At 39.4% G+C, this 22,115-nt stretch overlaps 2 protein-coding genes across 2 annotated transcripts; one reads left to right on the top strand and one right to left on the bottom strand.

Moving 5' to 3' along the window:
* Positions 1–2,151: 2,151 nt before the first annotated feature.
* LOC124644577 lies at positions 2,152–10,905 on the bottom strand. The gene is made up of 4 exons (XM_047184044.1): positions 10,866–10,905; positions 8,821–8,940; positions 3,042–3,245; positions 2,152–2,651 (listed from the first exon to the last, which is right to left on the bottom strand). Exons 1-4 carry the CDS (start codon positions 10,903–10,905, stop codon positions 2,152–2,154), a joined length of 864 nt encoding a protein of 287 aa, XP_047040000.1.
* Positions 10,906–11,605: 700 nt separating this feature from the next.
* LOC124644578 lies at positions 11,606–21,690 on the top strand. Its single transcript, XM_047184045.1, has 4 exons — positions 11,606–11,672; positions 16,156–16,313; positions 20,421–20,574; positions 21,216–21,690. Exons 1-4 carry the CDS (start codon positions 11,606–11,608, stop codon positions 21,656–21,658), a joined length of 822 nt encoding a protein of 273 aa, XP_047040001.1. The 3' UTR covers positions 21,659–21,690.
* The last annotated feature ends 425 nt before the right edge of the window (positions 21,691–22,115 follow it).

Here is a 22,115-nt window from a genome sequence, read left to right as displayed (position 1 = left end):
CTGCAAACAATAAACATAAACTATTCTTGACTACCTCTGGTAAGTCATTTATCATTAAAATGAATTCCAGAGGACCCAAATTGCTGCCCTGGCTTACGCCTGACCTGGTGTAGTATGGCTGGGATTCAAAACCGTTGTAGTCGACGTACTGCTGCCGGTCCTCCAAGTAGCTGGCGAAGAACTGTAGAAGGTGTTGAGTACACCCAATTTTTGCCAGCTTCGTTAGCAGTACATCATTATCAACGGTATCAAATGCCTTTTTAAAATCGAAATATGCCGCATCTACCTGTACACCAGCATCGACTGCCGACCTCGCTCTCACCATGAAATTAAGCAAGTTCGTCGCAGTGCTGCGCGCCGGCCGGAACCCGTGCTGCGCGTCCGATAGCTGCGCGCTCACTTGAGCCTGCACACAGCGTTGTATGGCAGACTCGAACACCTTGGTAGGCGTCGACAACACCGCCACCGGTCTATAGCCACTGACATCCGGCCCGGACTTGCCTTTTGGAACTGGAATAACTCGCGTGGTTTTCCATCTAGTCGGAAACGTCGCCTGTTTTAAACATATATTAAATATATGATGCAAAGGCTCTGCTAGCACCCGGCCACAGTCGCGGAACAGAAATGCTGGAATGCCGTCGGGGCCGCATGAGCGCTTTGGCTTGAGCTTCGTGAGCGCTTCCCTAACATCGTGCAGAGTGAGGGTGTCGACGTGTACTCGCGCACCGGTCGCCGCCGCGTCCGCCGCCGCCGCGCGCGCGTCCAGCCGCGGCCGCTCTCTATTGTACACCGATTCAAAGGACGACGCAAAATGTCCCGCACACTCCTCATCCGAAAGATGTTGACCATTTCTTACAATAACCTGCTTGTTTAACCTGCTTCTTTTAGACCTAATATACTGCCAAAAAGATTTAGGATCTTTTGAAAATTGATTTTGTATTTTAAACTAATTCTTTTTTTAGGGTATTTATAACCCGGTTAGACTGGAAGCCGACCCCAACATAGTTGGGAAAAGGCTCGGGGGATGAGGATGATAATAGTCATCAGATGATGGCTTCCGCTGTGGTTGTAGCTTGAAGGAGCGTCGGTGTCTAATGGATGCCCCTAAGTTAATTTTGCCTTCCAGGCCGATGCACCTAAAAATTGTTTTTTTTTTTTTTTTTTGGCTTTTTAGTTTTTTTGCAAAAAAAAACTTTTTATAGTTATCGGCACGAATCTTGAGCTCTGACCTTCACCTGCGCAGAAGTAATTTATTGGGTCCCTTTTGTGGTATGAAGTGAAGCGCGGGGGCGGGCTAAAGCGGTGATTGGCCCGCAGTGCATCGCGTCATAGCCGTCACTCGGGATTGGTTCTTTGCTAATAAATCACTTCTGCGCAGGTGAAGGTCAGCGCTCAAGATTCGTGCCGATAACTATAAAAAGTTTTTTTTGAGTAGGTAAACAATCTTATCTTATCGTCGCAGATGGTTTTCACGCCCACCACCGCAGCTTCGGCTTGCGCCTCAGCCGCGGCGGCGAGCTTTAAAACTACCTGCGCCTCGGCTCGCAGGCCGCCTCGTCCCTCCGCGCCTGCGAGGTTTTGAATTGCACTCTAGGGGTAGGGCAGACAAGACTACGTCCAGTCGGATTTGCAAAGATTCGTTTTCGTCACTGACTTCAATTTTTTAATACAATGTTTTTAAATTGAAAGTTATAAATGGCAATATGTTAAAAACGAGGCCGAGTTAGTAAATTAGATGACAATGTATAAATAAGAAGGACAAGTCACAATAATTGATGACCTTTACTTGAAACTTTCTATAGAATATTTAGTTGGCGTTGTAAAAAAGACGAATTAGTTTAGTGGAGGCTATGTCATTTCCCCATTGCTTAGTTATAAAATTAGAAGTTTAATCATGTGTCCAATAAATAATTTTGTGGCTAGAATTATAGGTTCCCAAAAAGAATATCATCTACTATAGGAAATGTATATTTGTTACTCTTTCGCAAAAATTGCTGAACAGATTTTCATGAATTTTTATAGTATGTATTAGGAATACAAGCTATTTTTCCGGATTCTCAGGTATCATACAAAGCTGCTTTATTTGCTATTTTTTTTATTTCATTTAGGAGTGTTAAAGACTAATTTTATGCTATATTAGAGCCTCAGAAATTAGTCCAAAAGAATCCCCTTTAAATCTTTCATAAGAAAATTTCTGGCATGGCTATTATTCCTCAAACCACGCTTAAGTAAAGATTTCGGCACATCATCGCCTTCTATATCCGGGTCATAGCCACTCCATCTCTCTTCCCACATAATGCGTCTCAACTTCTTCTTATATTCCGGCTCTTTACTTATATTCTTCTTAGACCAACCTTTTTTCTGTTTTGACAGCTTGACATTGACATTCATTTTGACATTGACAGCTGTGACAGTCGTAGCTTTTTCTTCAGATTCAGTATCTGTGGTAGAATTCATGCTTCTTCTGTTATCTTTTGGTGGACGTTTGATACCTTTAGCTCTGGCGTCTTTGATGGCTTTTTCTGGCATTCCTGGGTTTTGGGCAGCATATTCAGCTATTTCCTTGTCTTCCTGCTCCTGTCGTTCCTTCTCTTTTTGTATAACTTCTAGATACAGATTTCTTTCAATGGCTAATTGATTAAAATCGCTCTCTGAAATTATGTCAACAAATCATTTTATTTCATTTAGACCTTTGCACTTTTTAAGTACATCTTGGACTCCAATGGCTGATAAAAAGGTGAAGGAAAACATCTTAAGGAAACCTGGACTATAAAGTCTGAAAATGCTCAATCCTGCTCCTTATGAGAGGAGGCCTGTGTCCAGCAGTGTACTGCGATAGGCTGATGATGATGATGACCCCTCCCGCTGTGGGTTAGCAGCGGCGAGGGAGTGTCAGACTCTTACTGACTAAAAACCGTCGTGTTCCGTCGTAGGCATTTTATGTATTAGAGCCGCGGTAACTCGCGCGAACAATCCCGCAGCCCCGGCAGGTCTAACCCTGATGGGCCCCGCTGTAAATGGTACAAAAACTTTACACTTACGAATAACTGCATAACCATTCATGATTTCAGTGATAGAATGTTTACTCTTTTTATAATCTTTAGGATTTGAATAGTAACGATATACTCTTAGCATATGCGCGAACTTGTCTACTATTCCGGAAGTTAGCAGACCTATCTCATATGATAAAGTATGTTTATATGATTCTTGGACTCCCTCTGTTATTCGCACTTTCCACTTTGCATCTGAAAATAAAAACATTTCTGAAACTTACGTGAATATTAGACATTTAAATAAAACTACTTTTTCGGATTTTATCGCGGTTTTAATAACCCACCCAAAACAAAAATGTGAAAGGCTGCCAAGTTCGATAATATGGAAATCCTTCGCCTATAAAAGAAGTGAGATCTGAATAAGTACCAAGTTCCATACACATACCTCAGTTAAAAATAGTTACTTTTTAATGATGTTACTTGGCAAGTTTTCACACACCTTATAAACCTACCAAACGCAATGAATCTAGTATTTAATTTTAAGTGTATAGTAAAAATAGCGATTTTCTGACGTCAATATCTCAAGACCTACAATAGGTATATTAATGAAATTTTGTATTTTAGATAAGTGAGGGGGTCTCAACAGATACTAGAAATTTGAAATGTGTAAATAAAATAGATTTTGAGTTATAGGGGGGTCGAATTTGGCCCGAAATGGTTCGTGTAATATAACCCACGGCCGGTGTGTCGCTTTTTTTGCTCGAACTTGGCGGACACACTGCCGTGTGTCTAGATATTATTTTATCCCGGACTGCCTCGTTGGTCTATTGGTTGCAAGCGCGGCTGCTGTGCTCGAGGTCTCGGGATCGATTCCCGGGTTGGGCCAAAATCGCTTTGTGTGTTTTCTTAAACTTTCACAAAGCAGCCCGTAGTCTGGAAGCTGGTGATTGATTCACCCGTGCATCGGAGAGCTCGCAAATGTCGGTCCTGCGCCTGATCTCTTTCCGGTGGTGTCAGATTGCCGTCCCATCGGGATGAGAGTGAAGGAATAGGGAGCACCTGTGCCTGCGCAAATGCTTGTGCACTATAATATGTCCTGCGCAGCTGGCTAATCTCCCTACATGAGAACAGCCGCCGTAGCCGATAATCGGCTAGGAGGACATCATTATAGTTACAAACAGCTACCCTACATTTTGTTGATTATTGACAATCCGATTCACGCAGAACGAGCTCACTGTATCTTAGATAAAAATAGTTTTAGCTTCATATGCTGTTGTCTACCTACCGACGGAGATAGGCTACTTATGTTTAATGCTAGCTAATTAGCAAATTTTTATAATTTATAATTTAATTTTTATATTATTTTTTGCATATCAGCGGTTTTTCGAACGGTTTGTGAACTTCCTTATGTACCTACTCTCCTTTTATACTTCGTTACGTACTCCCCTTATATACTTCCTTATGTACTCCCCTTATACAGGGTTATTGACAAAACACTAACAACCTTGCAGGAGTGCGCGGGAGGCGTGGGTAGGTAAAGATCTTGCATTCATTCTAAAAATGCAAACCCTCCACCAAACTAATTTATTGTAATGTGTGATAGTCTCGACTCGTCCACACACTCTAAGGCCTCAGCCTCGAATTTTGCGGGCAGCGGGGCGGCAGCGGCGGCGGCGCGGGCGGTCACCGCTTGACTGGAGCGCACTGCTCGTTGCCCGCTCCCGCGCCGCACTATGGGCGGTAAATTTCGCTCGCCTTTCGTAGGAATTTTTGAAAAATGAAGTTTGTTTTCGGTTTATTTTGAGTATGTAGGATTGTTGGGGACATCAAAGCATACACTAATTAATGGATCTAGGCACTTTAAAAAATATATACACGAAGATAAACGGGTTTGTTCATTTTCAATGTATGGAAATGCAATTTCTTTTCCTCATAAAACATTTTCTATCCGTGTTGTACAGTTGAAACTTTCAGGGGTTGTTTTTCAGACCTTAGTGAAGGCATATAATCAATCATCTTGTTCCCGAACGGTCCCGTTAAAAAGTTATGGGCTAAATAAAAATGTCTATTTTGATGATTTTTATCTGTCATCTTTAGGTACTTAAATGACAGTTATTTATTTTTTGTGCATCTTATCAAGTACATAGTACAATAATTATTTACTTTTGACCTTAAATACCCCCACTCCACGAGAAATAGGTACAGGAATACCTCCATTATACTATTGGTTGCTGTTTTGTCATCATGCGTTGATTTCAAGTTATTTTTTTACTAAAATAGTCGGCAAATATCAATACTGATCTACTGACTGAGTGCGACAGGTGTTCCGTATTACAGATTCCATAGAACACATTCACCTAAAGTGCATTTCCTAGAATACCTTGATTTTAAAGTACTCACATGAACGGCCCTATTGTTAAATAATTCCGTAATCTGGTCTTTCCAGGAAAACAATAACACCAAACAAAGGATCAGGTAGCGTAAAAATAGTCATAAATAACGACTGTACTAATGACCCTTTATTGAACCATAATTCATTGTTATAATACAGTTGTAAAAAACGTAAGTGTCTCGTCTAAATAGTGATAATCTCTTTTTTTTAAGTTCACTGTTAGGTATTTTATTATTATTCTGTCGAAATGAATGTGTATAAATTAAGAAAGAATATATATATAAGTATATGAATGTAATGTATATTATATCAAGAAAAAAACTGTTAAAAGACTTAAAAAAGTAAACTTTGGCAAAATGACAAAAAAAGAATAGTCCATAAAAAGAAAAAATAAATTATTCATGATCAGGGCAGTCTTCAACATTCACAAAATCAAAATTTCCTTTATTTTCACTGGAAGTTAATGACAACAATAATTTAGCTTCTTCTGAAAGAGGTTGGTATTTAAGTAGCCTTATTTTAGGTCTAATACTAGAAATGTAGGGATCAGACGAAACCAAGAGATTATGAATGATGTCTTTATTAGTAGCTACTCTGCTAATCTTTCTTGAGCGGAAACACCGAAAATGCTTAGTCTTTGTTGCGCGCTTCAGACGCTTCTTCGGATAATTTACCAATTGGTATAAAGTTGTTGTGCTCTATAATGTCGGCACCATGGATGAGCAATTTATGAACACTTGAAGGCATGTAGTACCAAGAATAAAGCTCAATAAACTTTCCTGCAGTTGCGTTACAGTAGGCTCTGAACTTTTCAACGTCGACAAATTCTCCGCATGAAATCACCTGAAGAATTACTCCAAAGCTTCTTATCAGATCTGCATCTATACCTGTTATTTGAGCAGTGGCTTCGGGATCAGCAAAACATCTCCTTGCAGTGTTTCCATCATTCGTTGTTCCAGAACCCTGTTTCACCACATCCACGCGAAGTTCCATTTTATTCCAGAACCCTTCTTGAATTATTTTTTTCCCAATAGCCAGCTTTTCTTTAAATTCATCGCCTTTGGCTTGCCATTTCTTAAATTCAGCTCGGTATGCAATATGTAGGATGCATTCCATGCATCTAATGCGAGCATGTAGCGTAGACAGGCCAAACTTATAAACCTCCGTTGGCTTTTTAAGTAAAACCTGGTCTATGTCATTCATCTCCTTGGGTTTCGCTTGGCACACATCACATGTCGCTGATGATGTGTTCGATAAGATCGAAGTAACCTTACCATCAATCATCGTCATGTGTAGGTTGTGGTTTACGTGTATGCCATCAATAACAGTAGGCTGTAGAGAAGCAATTTCTGATTCAATTAACGCCATTTCTTCTTGTATATTCAAATCATTTTCTTTGGCAAATTTAAAATAAATTGATCGGCAATAAAAAGTTGAGGATGGTTTGGAATTTTCCCAAATTATCTCCAATTCTCCATTTTCAATTTTTAGAAGCACGAATGAGCACATGAAAGTGCTAGAATCGTCTCCACCTTCCATTGCCTGTTTATAATTGCTTTGTCCAGAGGCACCGTCAAAACTCCATTTACTGGTCAGAGTCAAATTATTGTTTACATTTTCGGTGTTAAGAGATTGGAATAATCTCTTCACTGTTAAATCCAACACAGATTGTAATCTCAGCTTTATTTGTGTGTCAGTTATTTGCATATCTCTTTGTTCTACATAACACTTCCTTTTCTCGTCAGTTAAAGCACCATAACAAGGAAAAACATCACAACCCATAGATTTTGTTGATTTTATTGTTCATGTAAGTACTTTAAAATCAAGGTATTCTAGGAAATGCACTTTAGGTGAATGTGTTCTATGGAATCTGTAATACGGAACACCTGTCGCACTCAGTCAGTAGATCAGTATTGATATTTGCCGACTATTTTAGTAAAAAAATAACTTGAAATCAACGCATGATGACAAAACAGCAACCAATAGTATAATGGAGGTATTCCTGTACCTATTTCTCGTGGAGTGGGGGTATTTAAGGTCAAAAGTAAATAATTATTGTACTATGTACTTGATAAGATGCACAAAAAATAAATAACTGTCATTTAAGTACCTAAAGATAACAGATAAAAATCATCAAAATAGGCATTTTTATTTAGCCCATAACTTTTTAACGGGACCGTTCGGGAACAAGATGATTGATTATATGCCTTCACTAAGGTCTGAAAAACAACCCCTGAAAGTTTCAACTGTACAACACGGATAGAAAATGTTTTATGAGGAAAAGAAATTGCATTTCCATACATTGAAAATGAACAAACCCGTTTATCTTCGTGTATATATTTTTTAAAGTGCCTAGATCCATTAACCAGTGTATGCTTTGATGTCCCCAACAATCCTACATACTCAAAATAAACCGAAAACAAACTTCATTTTTCAAAAATTCCTACGAAAGGCGAGCGAAATTTACCGCCCAGTGTGCGCCGCTGTATTCGAGGGCCGGTCCATTTGATTATACGCGTAAGATCCTGCCGCTCCCGCGCCGCCGCCGCCGCCGCCCCGCTGCCCGCAAAATTCGAGGCCGAGGCCTAAGGTCGACTAATCGTACGACTAGTCTCGATCGGGCCTTTAGTTGGTCAAGAAATGGTAGGGGCGTGCAAATTTTATCTCTACAGCAAAATAGAGTTGAAATGTGTTAGATAGAACAATGAAATCTTGTAGGTTTGTTTTTGGCAAATGTATTATATTTTATAAAAAGTCATAGAACAAGTTATAGTTTATGATATTAGTAATTTGGTCCTGAGAGGTTGTCAGTGTTTTACCAATAAACCTGTATACTTCCTTATGTACTTGCCTTATGTATTCCCCTTATGTACTCCTCTTATATACTTTCTTATGTACCTCCTTATGGACTCTACATGTGAATTTCTTTGTGTACTCCCCTTATGAACTTTCTTATGAACTCGTATTCAATTTAATGTCAATAAGTACGACACACCCGATACCTATATGACTTTGAATATACACCGTGACTTTTTAGTTGTCTTACAAAGGTGGTCCACTCAATCTATCCGACATAAAACACCACTAGACACGATTATTAATGTTATAGCCTTACTTAATTAAGGTAATAGGTGCAAAGAAAAATACTGAAAAAACAATGTTTACGTATCAATCGGTAGAAAGTAGGTACCTTCCCAACGCGCCGCGCTCCATTGATACAAGATTCGGGCAGCGCTCACAACAGGGTGTTCTTATAATCTACGTCATGCATCATAATAATGAATAATTTTTTTTTTAATTATTCAAATCTCATAAATATTTTTTTTTATATAAGAACGTTTACTAGTCATTGGATACATGAAGTGATCTGCCGTTGTAAGACGACTAAAAAGTCACGGTGTATGACTTTGAATATATGACTTTTTTATATTTTACCTTTACACATATTTATAGTCATGTTTACTAACTGTATAGCCATAAGTCGGTTATGCCAAGGTTCGTCCCAAAGCAGACCCGGCTTTTCCCTTTGATTATGACAGCAACCGCATAAGTAAACTGAAAAAAAACTCACAAAATATGATTATCTATACTTACAATAAATCTGTAGAGAGGTCAATTCTGTACATCTATACTAATTTTAAAAAGCTGAAGAGTTTGTTTGTTTGTTTGAACGCGCTAATCTCAGAAAATACTGGTCCGATTTGAAAAAATATTTCAGTGTTAGATAGCCCATTTATCGAGGAAGGCTATGGGCTACTTTTTATCCGGGTTCGTGCAGAGGTTTCCACGGGATGCGGGTGAAACCGCTGGCAGAAGCTAGTTAAATATATTTCCAAAATAACTATCAAACATAACATAAACTTGCCAAGTAACATCATTAAAAAGTAACTATTTTTAACTGAGGTATGTGTATGGAACTTGGTACTTATTCAGATCTCACTTCTTTTATAGGCGAAGCATTCCCATATTATCGAACTTGGCAGTCTTTCACATTTTTGTTTTGGGTGGGATTTCATTTATTTTTGTAAGGTTGTTTATTTTATTTTTTTCTTATGATGAAGTTAGTTAAAGGAATGTCTCATTTATACTATCTTTTAGATTTTTTAATATGCACTATGTTTCTTACAAAGAAATGAACTAGATTAACTAAATGGACTAGATTTACCAACTGACTGACATGACATGTTATCATATATTATGTTCGTGGATCAAAGTTACACATTCGTTATTTTCGAAAGTGATTCACACTTGGCCGTTTTCAGATTTTTATTTTACTTCTAACTACACTATTTTACTTCTAACTAAACTAAATACAAACCATTCGAAGATATATTATATAAATATAGATAAATTTAGTTCGTTTTAGTTGCTTAGGGGTATAAATTTACACCGGGTATAAAACACCTTCATTATTTTGAAACCGACTCACACTTGGCCATTTTCAGATTTTTCCCTTTACCTTGACATAAAGACCTACCTCCATGCCAAATTTCAAGTCAATACGACCATTGGAAGTGGTCTAGGTTTTTGATGAGTGAGTCAGTGAATCAGTCAGTCAGTGAGTGTATAGTAAAAATAGCGATTTTCTGACGTCAATATCTCAAGACCTACAATAGGTATATTAATGAAATTTTGTATTTTAGATAAGTGAGGGGGTCTCAATAGATACTAGAAATTTGATATGCGTAAATAAAATAGATTTTGAGTTACAGGGGGGTCGAATTTGGCCCGAAATGGTTCGTGTAATATAACCCACGGCCGGTGTGTCGCTTTTTTTGCTCGAACTTGGCGGACACACTGCCGTGTGTCTAGATCAGTAAAATTTTTGTCTGTCTGTCTGTCTGCCTGTATGTTGGTTTATAGAAACAAAAACTACTCGACGGATTTTAACGAAACTTGGTACAATTATTCTTCATACACCTGGGCAGGTTATAAAATACTTTTCATCACGCTAGCTAGACCAATAGCAAAAGTTCTTTCACTGTTGGGGCGCTACACTCTTCCCGAGTAACATAGGCTATATTTTATCTCGGTACGGGCAGTAGTTCCCACGGGGCGCGGGTATATGGCTAGTTTAAAATATTTTTTAAAATAATCTTATTCACTACTAGCTGTTGCCCGCGACTTCGTCTGCGTGGGCAATATAGAATTTCCAATTTCCCAATTTCGTTTATTCAATCGTTCATTGCTCAACCCCCGTAGGTGATAGCGTGATAATATATAGCCTATGTGTTGAACCGGCCCCCAGGTAATAGTCATGCAAAATTTGATTTAAATCCATGCAGTACTTTTTGAGTTCATCCGGGACAAACATACAGACAAACAGATAAACAGACATACAGACAAAAATTCTAAAAACTACATATTTGGGTTCAGAATCGATTTTGGATCACCCCCCAAGTATTCTTTTAAAAAAATATTCAACGTACAGTTTTGACTTTCCTATCATTTTATTATATGAATAGATAGATTAAACTTACGTATTATAATAATGTGACTGATTTTAATTCGTGTATACATGACTGTGATTTTAATGCGTGTATGACACGTAGACACAAATTAATAACTATTAAGTATTAGTACGTGTCTACTTAGTAAGAATCTAATTAAAATTGGTTATATGGCCAAAATACGCAGCTTAAGGCGAGGAATTGGTCAACAATAATTCCATAACCGGCACGCGCATCTAAGGCGCCAAAAGGGGTCGGAGCGTCTGAGCGGGGCGAGGATAACAATATGCGCGCTAGCTTATAACTAAAAGTCGTAAGCGACAAAATGGTTTTGTAATTTTATTATTTAGAAATGATAATTTGATAAAAATTCCTTCTACAATTTTAAAGAGTATGTATATACTCAACTACTAAAAAAGTTACGAGGCTTAAATCGGTCCCGTATGCCCATAATATGTGAATCTCTTTTTAAAAAGAGGTATGTTTGATATATTTTTCTCTGTTATAAAAGTTACCTAATCATGTTTCTACGTCTAACAAAATAAGGTTTATATCATGAACTTTCAGGTAACCAAGTTGTATTTTGATCCGTTTTGTATTTACTGAGAAAAATTGAAATCCTTGGCGCCAAAAATTCCAATTCGTCCTCTTAAGTACTAATTTAAATTAAATACATTAAAGTAATAGGAAATGCTAATAAAATTGCATTTAAAAACCTATTAATAATTATCGTATATCAAATGGTTTACAAACTTTTTACTAAATCCAATATGGCGGTCTTATCTAGTAGCCGTGCCTTAAAATTACTATGTGCAACTTTTTTATTACTATTTTCCTGTGAGTACTTAATTAATTATTTTATTCTATTCATCATCATCTCCCGAGCCTTTTCCCAACTATTTTGGGGTAGGATTCCTGTCTAACCCGATTATTGTATGTTATTATACAAATTAAAATGATATATAGTTATCGGCACGAATCTTGAGCTCTGACCTACATCTGCGCAGAAGTGATTTATTAGCAAAGAACCAATCCCGAGTGACGGCTATGACGCGATGCACTGCGGGCCAATCACCGCTTTTGCCCGCCCCCGCGCCTCACTTCATACCACAAAAGGGACCCAACAAATTACTTCTGCGCAGGTGAAGGTCAGAGCTCAAGAATCGTGCCGATAACTATATTCATATCGTACTTATATTATAAATCCTACTAATCCTACTATTATTATAAATGTGAAAGTTTGTGAGAATGTGTCTATGTATGTTATTCTTTCACGCAAAAACGGCAAGACCGATTTGGTATGTAGACAGGTGATACCCTGGATAACACATAGGCTAATTTTTAACAACACACCACGCGGGCGAACCCGCGAGCGGAAGTTAGTTACAATATAAAAAAATCTTGATATGACTTTTTATCGAATAAAATGCCGCTAAAGTCAATATAAATATAATAAATGACAATACTTAATTAATTGGTCTTATTAAGACTCTTATTACTAGTACCCAATACATGGTAAAACATGGTAATACATGGTATGGTAATGGCCAAGTTTTTTCTTAATAATGTTAGGGACGATTTCCAATAGAATGTAGCTGAGTACCAGTATGACAACAATGATACAAGCCTTTTTTATAAGAATTCACCAAATGACCCCTCCCGCTGTGGGTTAGTAGCGGTGAGGGTGTCAGACTCTTACTGACTAACACCCACCATGTTCCTTCTTAAGCCCTTTGTGTACCAGCGCCGCAGTAACTCGCGCGAACAATCCCGCAGCCCAATGATATCATTCTGAAATTGTTATTTTGTTTTTCTATCAAATAAAAATTGACAAGTAGCAAAAATTCTGTCGCACTGTTTCATGAACTTTTTCACCCGTTAAGGGCGTTTTACAATTCGGCGTACTTACACAAATACTGGAATATTTTCTTAACAGTGCGCAAACTTTGTTCACTTTTATAGTTAAACAAGTTTTAAAAGATACGTTTAAAGAAGAGTTAGTACAAAAAAGAGTTATTGATAAGGAAAGGTGCCATTTTGGAAGCTAACTGGCGACTACTAACTGTCGACAGCATATGGACGAGTGGAGGCGTCGGGGCGGCTGATGCAGGTTGTGCCCTTCTCGCAGGTGCAGGAGCGCGCACTTCCTCTAACACATCCTCCACTGATCGGGCGTGCTGTAGTAGCTCGGAAAACGTGGAGAAAGAGTTTCTCGCTACTCGCTCGCGTATTCTTTTATTAAGGAGCCCGTACACCATATCCAGTTGTACTGGGTTTTCAGGTAGGGTGCGCGACGGTAACTGGGCAATAAGTGCTCTTACTCTGCACACGAAAACGTCCGTGCGCTCCTCAGCTTGCTCTCGACTAAAGATCTCTCTGTAGACTCTGTGAGGCGGAAGTCGTGGACCAAAAGTCTGCTGAAGTAACAGAATGGCTTCCTGCCAAGTCGCGACTGAGTGCCGAACTCCTTGCCACCAGGTAGCTGCAAAATCAGTCAGCAGCATTGGCAGGCCTCTTAGTGCAATCTCGTCACTAACACCAACACAGTCCTTGTAAATCTGTACGGCGTCGGTAAAGGCACGTACATCGCCGGACCCATTGTATCTCGCCGAGCAATTTGACAAGTTTGCACTTACAGATGGGAGCGGCGCGCCTTGTGCAGGCTGCGACCGTAACGCTTGCAGCAAGGATCGCAGTTGGTGGTCCGTCATGACCACGGGTGTTGGCATAGGTTGTTGTGGTGAGGCGACGGGCATGTTAGCACCAAGCACTTCTATATTTAATAGAGGACGCACACGCGGTTTAAACACAGTATTACACGCCGACAACGACTGAAATGTAGATGGCGCTGTCGACGACGCAGAACGTCTTTCCTTGCACACGCTGCAGTTTGACCTCGTAACACCGGGCGCACCGCATCCGAAACATGTTAGGGAAGGGCGTAGCTCCGGTTGTGCAACTGCAGCTGGTTCGTTCTTAACTGGCTCCTGCGCGGGATTACTTTTATTTAGTAATTTACGGCATTTGGCGCAACCCTATTTGGCGCAACCTTTTGTAACTTATTATATATTTTTTTAATTTCTATTTTTATTTCTGTGTATGTTGTGTCAATAAATAATTTTTCTTTCTTTCTTTCTTTGCATTCTTCTTTTAGGTGGCCGAACATTTTACAAAATGAGCACCTCGGTCTGACCCTGACTTGAGGGGCTTGGTCCACCGTTTTGATCGCAGGACTATATGAAGACGTTGACGGGTGGACGAGTGGAGGCATCGGGGCGCCCAACGTCGAAGCCGTTTTCGAGTTCAAACTTCACTGTGAAAAACAAAAAAAAAAACAGTGACAGTGACGTTTCGTACGAGTTCTGTATTTTATTGAAAATTTTGTTATATAATATATGCTGTCGACAGTTAGTAGTCGCCAGTTAGCTTCCAAAATGGCACCTTTCCTTATCAATAACTCTATGCCATATATCATCATCCTCCGAGCCTTTTCCCAACTATGTTGGGGTCGGCTTCCAGTCTAACCGGATTCAGCTGAGTACCAGTGCTTTACAAGAAGCGACTGCCTATCTGACCTCCTCAACCCAGTTACCCGGGCAACCCGATACCCCTTAGTTAGACTGGTGTCAGACTTACTGGCTTCTGACTACCCGTAACGACTGCCAAGGATGTTCAATGACAGCCGGGACCTACAGTTTAACGTGCCATCCGAAACACAGTCATTGGTGTCTAAGATATACTTAGAAAGTAACATACAAACTTAGAAAAGTTGCATTGGTATTTGCCTGACCTGGAATTAGGGAATGCAATCCCGACTCGAGATTGCAAATTCGGGATCCCGCGGGATTAGAAATATCAATCCCGCAGGATCCCGGAATTTTCGGGATCCCGTCTAATTTAAAAAAAAAATTGAATTCAGATGACTGAAAAAGCTAATAACTGCTTTTTTGTGATAGTGAGGTTAATTAAAATAACATATCACTCGAAAGAAAATAAAAACCTTTATTCTTTAATCTTACCAACTAAATAATAATCAGGTTGTAAGGAAATTAACGTAGGTAAATTAGGTAATCAAAACAATAAGCTTATTTCAAGGGAATTAGGAAAAAGAGTGATTTTGAAAATGACTCCTTAAAAAACAAAGGGTATTAATAGTTTCATCTGCTAAACGGCATCTAATGTCCGTTGCAATGTACCCCGCTGCTGAGAATGCCCTCTCCGACTCAACGCTGGTTGGCAACAGCGTGGCGAAGCAATTATACGCAAACTGCAAAAATCGCCCCCTTGTTCCTCCACACTCAAACAAATCCTTTTCTTTTTTAATGGTAGATTCTAATTTGTTTAAGCTCGTGGACGTAGATATACGTGCAAAAGGACTTGGTTGTGTGTGTGTTGCGTCGCTGACCACTGCCGCCCAATCCCGTCAATCTCGAACGGGATCTCGTCATATGATGCGTCGGGATTGATCCCGAAAAATTACACGAGATCTCGCGAGATCGGGATCCCGCGGGATCGGGATTGCATTCCCTACCTGGAATCGAACCCGCGCCCTCATACTCGAGAGGTTGGTTCTTTGCCCACTAGGCCACCACGGCATAACTGTCGACAGCATATTTTACGCTCAAAAATTTTAGCGCGGATAAAAAAAATTTTCTTTTTTGTATAATAATAATAGTTTAGCACAGAACCGGGAAACATCCTTGGGTATATTCCCATAGTGTATACAGGCATGATTGTCAGTTTTGTGTCACCATTTCATTAAAGTTGTCTCAAAAGGGCTTCCGTTCGCTTCCCAAAAATCCGGGACTCTGTAGTCCCGTAGTAGTATCTGTAGGAAGTACAAAATAATAATAATACATTTAAACAATATTTAAACTATAATGCAGATATGTTCTGTTACTGATTCTGAACCACTTTTTTTTGCACACTGCTCAAAAAATTTTTTTGTACCTACATACAGGAATGAATTTGAAGCAAGAAAAAAACTGGTGGTCCAGAATCATTAACAGAACATATAGATCTGAATCATCAGTAATTTTTTTTGCATTTTTTTATCCGCCCTAAAATCAGCAAGGATACTAAGTAAACTATTCTTACGCGCTTGGAGCAGCGCTCGCGTCAGTAAACCGGTTTCGCGTTGCCGCCGTGCCTACTACGACGACTGTGGCCGTACAATCGGTTACAAAATAAACATCTTTCGCTATCAATAACTATCCTTTTTTGTACTAAAACACAACAAAATAAAAATATACGTATCTATAAAACTTATTTAACTATAAGTTGTCAAAGTTTTCGCACTGAATAAAATTCATTCCTGTAGATTTGAGGTTCTGTGGGTCTATCCAACTTGAGGGTAAAGACCTTGAACACGCTAAGATCATGGTGCTCATGGCAGATGATATAATACGAGGGACATTTCGGAAGGCAGACGAAGTGGAATTTGTGAAACAGGATTATCAACACACCGCTCCGTTTGAGGTAGGTAAATCATTTTCTGTTCTGGACAAAAGCGAATTTTCCTTGTATTCAATTAAATAAATGATACAAACTACATACACATCATCCTCCGAGCCTTTTCCCAGCTGTGTTGGGGTCGGCTTCCAGTCTAACCGGATTCAGCTGAAAACCAGTGCTTTACAAGGAGCGACTTACCTTATCTGGCGGCTTATCGCGGCTTATCTGACCCCCCCAACTCAGTTACCCGGGCAACCCAATACCCCTTGGATTTCCTGGCTTCTGACTATCCGTAACGACTGTCAAGGATGTTCAATGACAGCTGGGACCTACAGTTTAACGTGCCATCCGAAACACAGTCATTGGTGTCTAAGATTACAAAGTACGTACAAACTTAGAAAAGTTGCATTGGTACTTGCCTGACCTGGAATCCAACTCGCGCACTCATTCTTGACAGGTTGGTTACACGTATTTACAAACTTAAAATTATATTTACTATAAATGTACAAACTAGAGTATAAAATAAAGACCTGATTGTTAGACGTCGAAGTACTCCTCCGCATCACTGTCCTCCGGAAACGTGTCCAAAAGACTGGCTGCATTGCCACTTTGTATGGCAATGCTAATTCTGTGCCCAAAGAACAAACCAGCCCTAGGGTCACGTGAAGCGTCGACAAGCCTTTTCGCTATATCCTTGAAGAGCACAATATAAATACGTACGAAATGGCGTCCATGGCCGATTTCGGCCACGACGGCTGTTCTCATATAAGATCTGCCAGCTGCGCAGGACACATTATAGTGCACGCACATTTGCTTGGACACAGGTGCACTCACTATTCCTTCACTCTCGTAGCCCGATGGGACGACAATCCGACACCACCGGAGAGAGATCAGGCGCAGAGTCGACATTAACATGCTCTCCGATGCATACATACAAAGTGCACTCGAACCACGTACAAACACCGCTCATAGACACATTACCTCGAAGTATTTCGGAGTAATACTCGTACAATAGAATAGAAATTTATTTTGCAAATATGTCTTAAAATATAATAGAACTCATCCATTTTTACCCACACATTAATTTATGTTATATTGTTACCTGTATAATTTTTTATATCTAGGTACATGAAGAGATCAATTAAATAATTATTATACTATACATATAATAAATCTGTAGAAAAGTAATTTTTGTACATTGAAGAAATTGACAAAAAAAATAGCCAGCATGTTAAAGGATAACTAACAGAACCCATTTCCATCATTTTTGTCATTTTTGTCTGTTTGTCTGTTTATCTGTTTGTTTGTTCGGGATTCACGTAAAATCTACGAATTAAATGCAGACAATGCTTATATACAAAAATTCTACGTAACTTGGGGTATTACTTAGTTTTTGTTTCATCGAAATCGATTCACTCTATTAAAAGATATGATTCATTTTGTGAATTCAAGATGTAAAATATTACGACACGCAATCTATTTGTCAAAACTGTACATTTGAATGTTGTACTTATATTAGTTGATCGGCCTATTATTAATCTTTACACAGAAAATCACACCTTTATAAGTAACTTCGGAAGAAAAAAAAATATGAAAATTTTGTTTAGCCAAGGTTAAAGTAGCTCCATCTGTGCTAAATCTGTGGTAAATAAAATACATCAAATTTGTCAAAGGAGCGAGGTGGTAAATGACAATATCACCATACATTCTTTATAGAGGACTATTATTTCAACAGATGGAGTTGTGTATTTTCCGTATTTCACCATATTTTAACACGTAGTGTAATTTTTCGATAGACATTTCAATAGTGTTTGTCAGTTTGCCGTGCCACATCAAAATCCAACTATAATTATTACCTTGATGAAAAGAAAATTAATAGTTCTCAGCCAAATTTAAAACGGTGCCATCTAAATTATTTTTTGAACATTATGTCAAAAATGATGACTTTAGTGGAACAATTAATTATCATTTAAAGTTACAGATGGAGTTCATATCAGGATTTTTTCATAAACATAGTTTAGCTTATCTTCCACTAATGTGGTGGCCTTAAAACAAATTACTTTGAGTGAGTAGTATTAAGTAGACCTCAATTATTTTTTCTGGTGCAAAATATGTAAACTTAATCCTAGAAGAAATGAGGATCTATCTCTCGCAAGCGCTGCTAAGCGTGAGGAAGGTAATGTAGGATTCTGTAGCTTTAAAAACAAGCCCAGATACAAAGTGCAGATAAGAAATGGGAGCTCTCTCTATTTAATACCATACACACGTAAAATGCTTTATGCGTCTGAAAACGTACAAATTACGCGCCGCATACCAGAGACATGCTTACTTTCAACTTCTGATCGCAAATACACTGTTCACGATTACGAACAGTCTCAGTAAGACCCGAGCCAAGTCTAAAAACCCTAAAAAACACCTTTTATATAAAACTACGTTTGATGTCATTTAATCACAAAGACAGAATTGTTCTCTGTTGCAAATCCTATCCACCTATATCCTATCCTAATCCAGAATGCATTGCAGGTGTGCATTGCACAAAAACCAGTGGTATCCTATTCGAGAAGTCAAAAGAGTTGACCTGCCAACGTCAGCTTCTGCGCTAAGCAAGTGTTCTTAATAGTACCATCAGAATTACATTCATCGTTGAATGAGGTGAATAAATTTTCAGAAACCACACTATCAGTAGTAGCCAAAGCGTATTATCGCTTCATAGAGCTCTGATTGGCCCCAGGTGACCAAGTCAGGTCTGATTTGTTCGTTCATCAGATCTTTGAAAGTGTTTGGGTGGATAATTACTGTCGTCCTGTTTACGTGTGACACAAAATATGGTATATAAACGTCCTCCGCTAGAGCGAAATTTTCCCGGTGTGCGGTAGTGACGCACAGTATACAACACTTATGTTTCTTTTGATTTGCTGGCTCTACCAAGAAATGACAAATTGCGAGCGTACATTCTGAAAATCTTGGCAAAACTACAGGTTTCAAGTACGAACACATGAAGTGGACTCTCACAGATACGTACATTTTGCCTATTCGTGAACTAATGCAAACATTTCGGTGGAGTCCCGGCTTAGGCCTCCCCCACATTAGGCGTGCGCGATCCTCGGGCGTGTGGGTAGCGCGGGCGCCGCGCGTGTGTCGCGAGCGCGTTGCGTGAGCGTCGCGTTTTGCTGCCCTGCGGCATTTGCAGCGCGCTCGCGGCGCGCACGCGCCGCTCTCCTTGACGTTTAACTGCTAAGGCGTTTAGCGGGCGGCGGGGATAGCAGGCGAAGGGGTAAGAACGCAACTCGAGCGCCGCGTGCTCGCCGCGAGCGCGTCGCTTGCACTCTTCACACATGCCGCAGGGCAGCAAAACGCGACGTTCACGCAGCGCGCTCGCGACGTCCGCGCTACTCACACGCCCGAAGATCGCGCACGCCTAATGTGTGGTCAGCCTTACCATGAGTAAGTGAAACTATCCTACCCTATGCGCCTGCTGATGATGATGACTCATTTTATCATCCATCCAGTTATTCCCCAACTATGTTGGTGTTGGCTTCCAGTCACCGAATCTGTTTGAGTACCAATATTTTGCTTGGAGCGACTACCTATCTACCTATCTTTAATCCAGTCAACTACACAAGACGATATCCATGGTAAGACTGACAGACTTTCTGGCTTCTGATTAGTCGCAGCAGCTGCAGAAAATGTACAAATGACAGCTTTGTCAGACTCAAAGCATGTAGACATATATTTATTTGATTATAGCTGTTTCCTGTGAAAATTACTTACGCACCATATACGTAATAATTTTCCAAATTGGCTGAACAACGTCACAAACTTTACTTCTTTTGTTTAGATAAATGGTCACATCCACAACACAACCTTGATCAATGAATCTATGCGACTGCTAAGTGCTAATCCTAATTATACTGTCACGTGAAAGAATGCACCTACGGGATAAGTAGTATTTTGACGATTCTATATTGCCCACGCAGACGAAGTTGCGGGCAACAGCTAGTTATTAATAAAATTCATAACATTCAAAATTTTATAAGCCACGTCTATTGTTAGGCCTAGGAAAAATCGAGATTCTTTCCCAATATTTTTAACTAAATCCCTTTTTTAACCTTTTTTCAAAATTTTCTGCAGATTGGGTTTCTGATGGTTATGCTGTTCGAGAAATACAGACTAATGGTGGATAAATATAACACAACTCACACTATGAAAAAAAATTATTACACCATGGAACATCTTATGTTCCTTGAGGATATAGAAAACCACTACTGGGAAGTCGAACATCTTGGTAAGTACGCGCCAAAGTTTATGGCGTTTCGCAGCTAATTTCCGATCACACGCATGTCGTTCTACCCTTCGCGTAGGTAACTCCGACTTCTTGATGTTAATAAAATAAGAACTTATTACAAAAAAACCGGCCAAGTGCGAGTCGGACTCGCGCACGTAGGGTTCCGTACCATCCAAACTAACATTCTATATACATTTATGGACATCGAGCAAAAAAATCAAGTTTGTTGTATGGGAGCCCCCCGAAATATTTATTTTATTCTAGTTTTCAGACAACAGAAATACATCATCTGTGAAAATTTCAACTCTCTAACTATCACGGTTCATGAGATACAGCCTGGTGACAGTCGGACGGACGGACAGAGAAGCGAAAATAATAGGGTTCCGTTTTACCCTTTGGGAACGGAACCCCTAAAAAAACAGACGTGAATAAATTTATTAAAACAAATATTTTCCTAATTATCAAAAATACTATGCTGAAAACCGCATCAAAATCGATTCTGACAAACGTGAGATACCTAATCGCGCAATTTATTTCTACACCGTGACTTTTTACATATAAGGATGGCTGGTGAAATCGACCTTAGAAACCTAACCTTGGGTAGGTTAGGTTACCCAGCCTAACCAATTCAATATTTTCAGTGAACATGCTACATGAGATAGAAAATAAATACGGAATCAACAGCACTTTGGACGAACCATACGTAGAAGAATTGACTTCAGAAGAAAAGAAAGAATTAGAAAAAAAGAAGGACAAGAAGAAAAAAGGAGCTATGGATGAAAGTGAAAAAGGCGGTAAAGGCGGTAAAGGCGGTAAAGGCGGTGAAGGCGGTAAAGGCGGTAAAGGCCAAGATAAAAAGGATGGAAAAAAAGGCGGTGCCCCGGAATTAACATCAGCCGAGAGGAAGCTAGGATTAAACCCTCATAATATTAAACCACCCTTGCCAGCCGGTAAAAGTGGCAAGAAAAAGAAAGGTTTTAGAATGAAGGAATATCTTTATCACAAATTTAATCCTACTACTACTAAGAAGAGAATGAAATTATGGCCGATAGATTATGGTTGGGAAATCAACTATAGGTGGTAACCATCTGTAGATAAATAAAACTGAATATCGTACCTTTGTTTTTTTTTTTAACAAGCCATATTCTCCCATACTTACATACATACACCCGGCTGTCATTGAACAACCTAGGCAGTCGTCACGGGTAGTCAGAAGCCAGTAAGTCTGACACCAGTCTAAACAAGGGGTATCGGGTTGCCCAGGCAACTGGGTTGAGGAGGTCAGATAGGCAGTCGCTTCTTGTAAAGCACTGGTACTCAGCTGAATCCGGTTAGACTGGAAGCCGACCCCAACATAGTTTAGGAAAAGGCTCGGAGGATGATGAGTCTCCCACACTTCTTAGTGACAAAAAGTCGTAGTGGTCTAGTGGGTAAAAAACCAACCTCTCGTATCGCAAGTACCAATGCAACTTCTCTAAGTTTGTATGTACTTTCTAAGTATATCTTAGACGCCAATGACTGTGTTTCAAACTTGAAAAGCC

The sequence above is a fragment of the Helicoverpa zea genome, chromosome 30, assembly GCF_022581195.2.
Source record: "Helicoverpa zea isolate HzStark_Cry1AcR chromosome 30, ilHelZeax1.1, whole genome shotgun sequence".
In the NCBI taxonomy this organism is placed as follows: domain Eukaryota; kingdom Metazoa; phylum Arthropoda; class Insecta; order Lepidoptera; family Noctuidae; genus Helicoverpa; species Helicoverpa zea.
The sequence above is the reverse complement of the archived record's forward strand: the minus strand, read 5'-3'. Positions and strand labels throughout refer to the sequence as shown.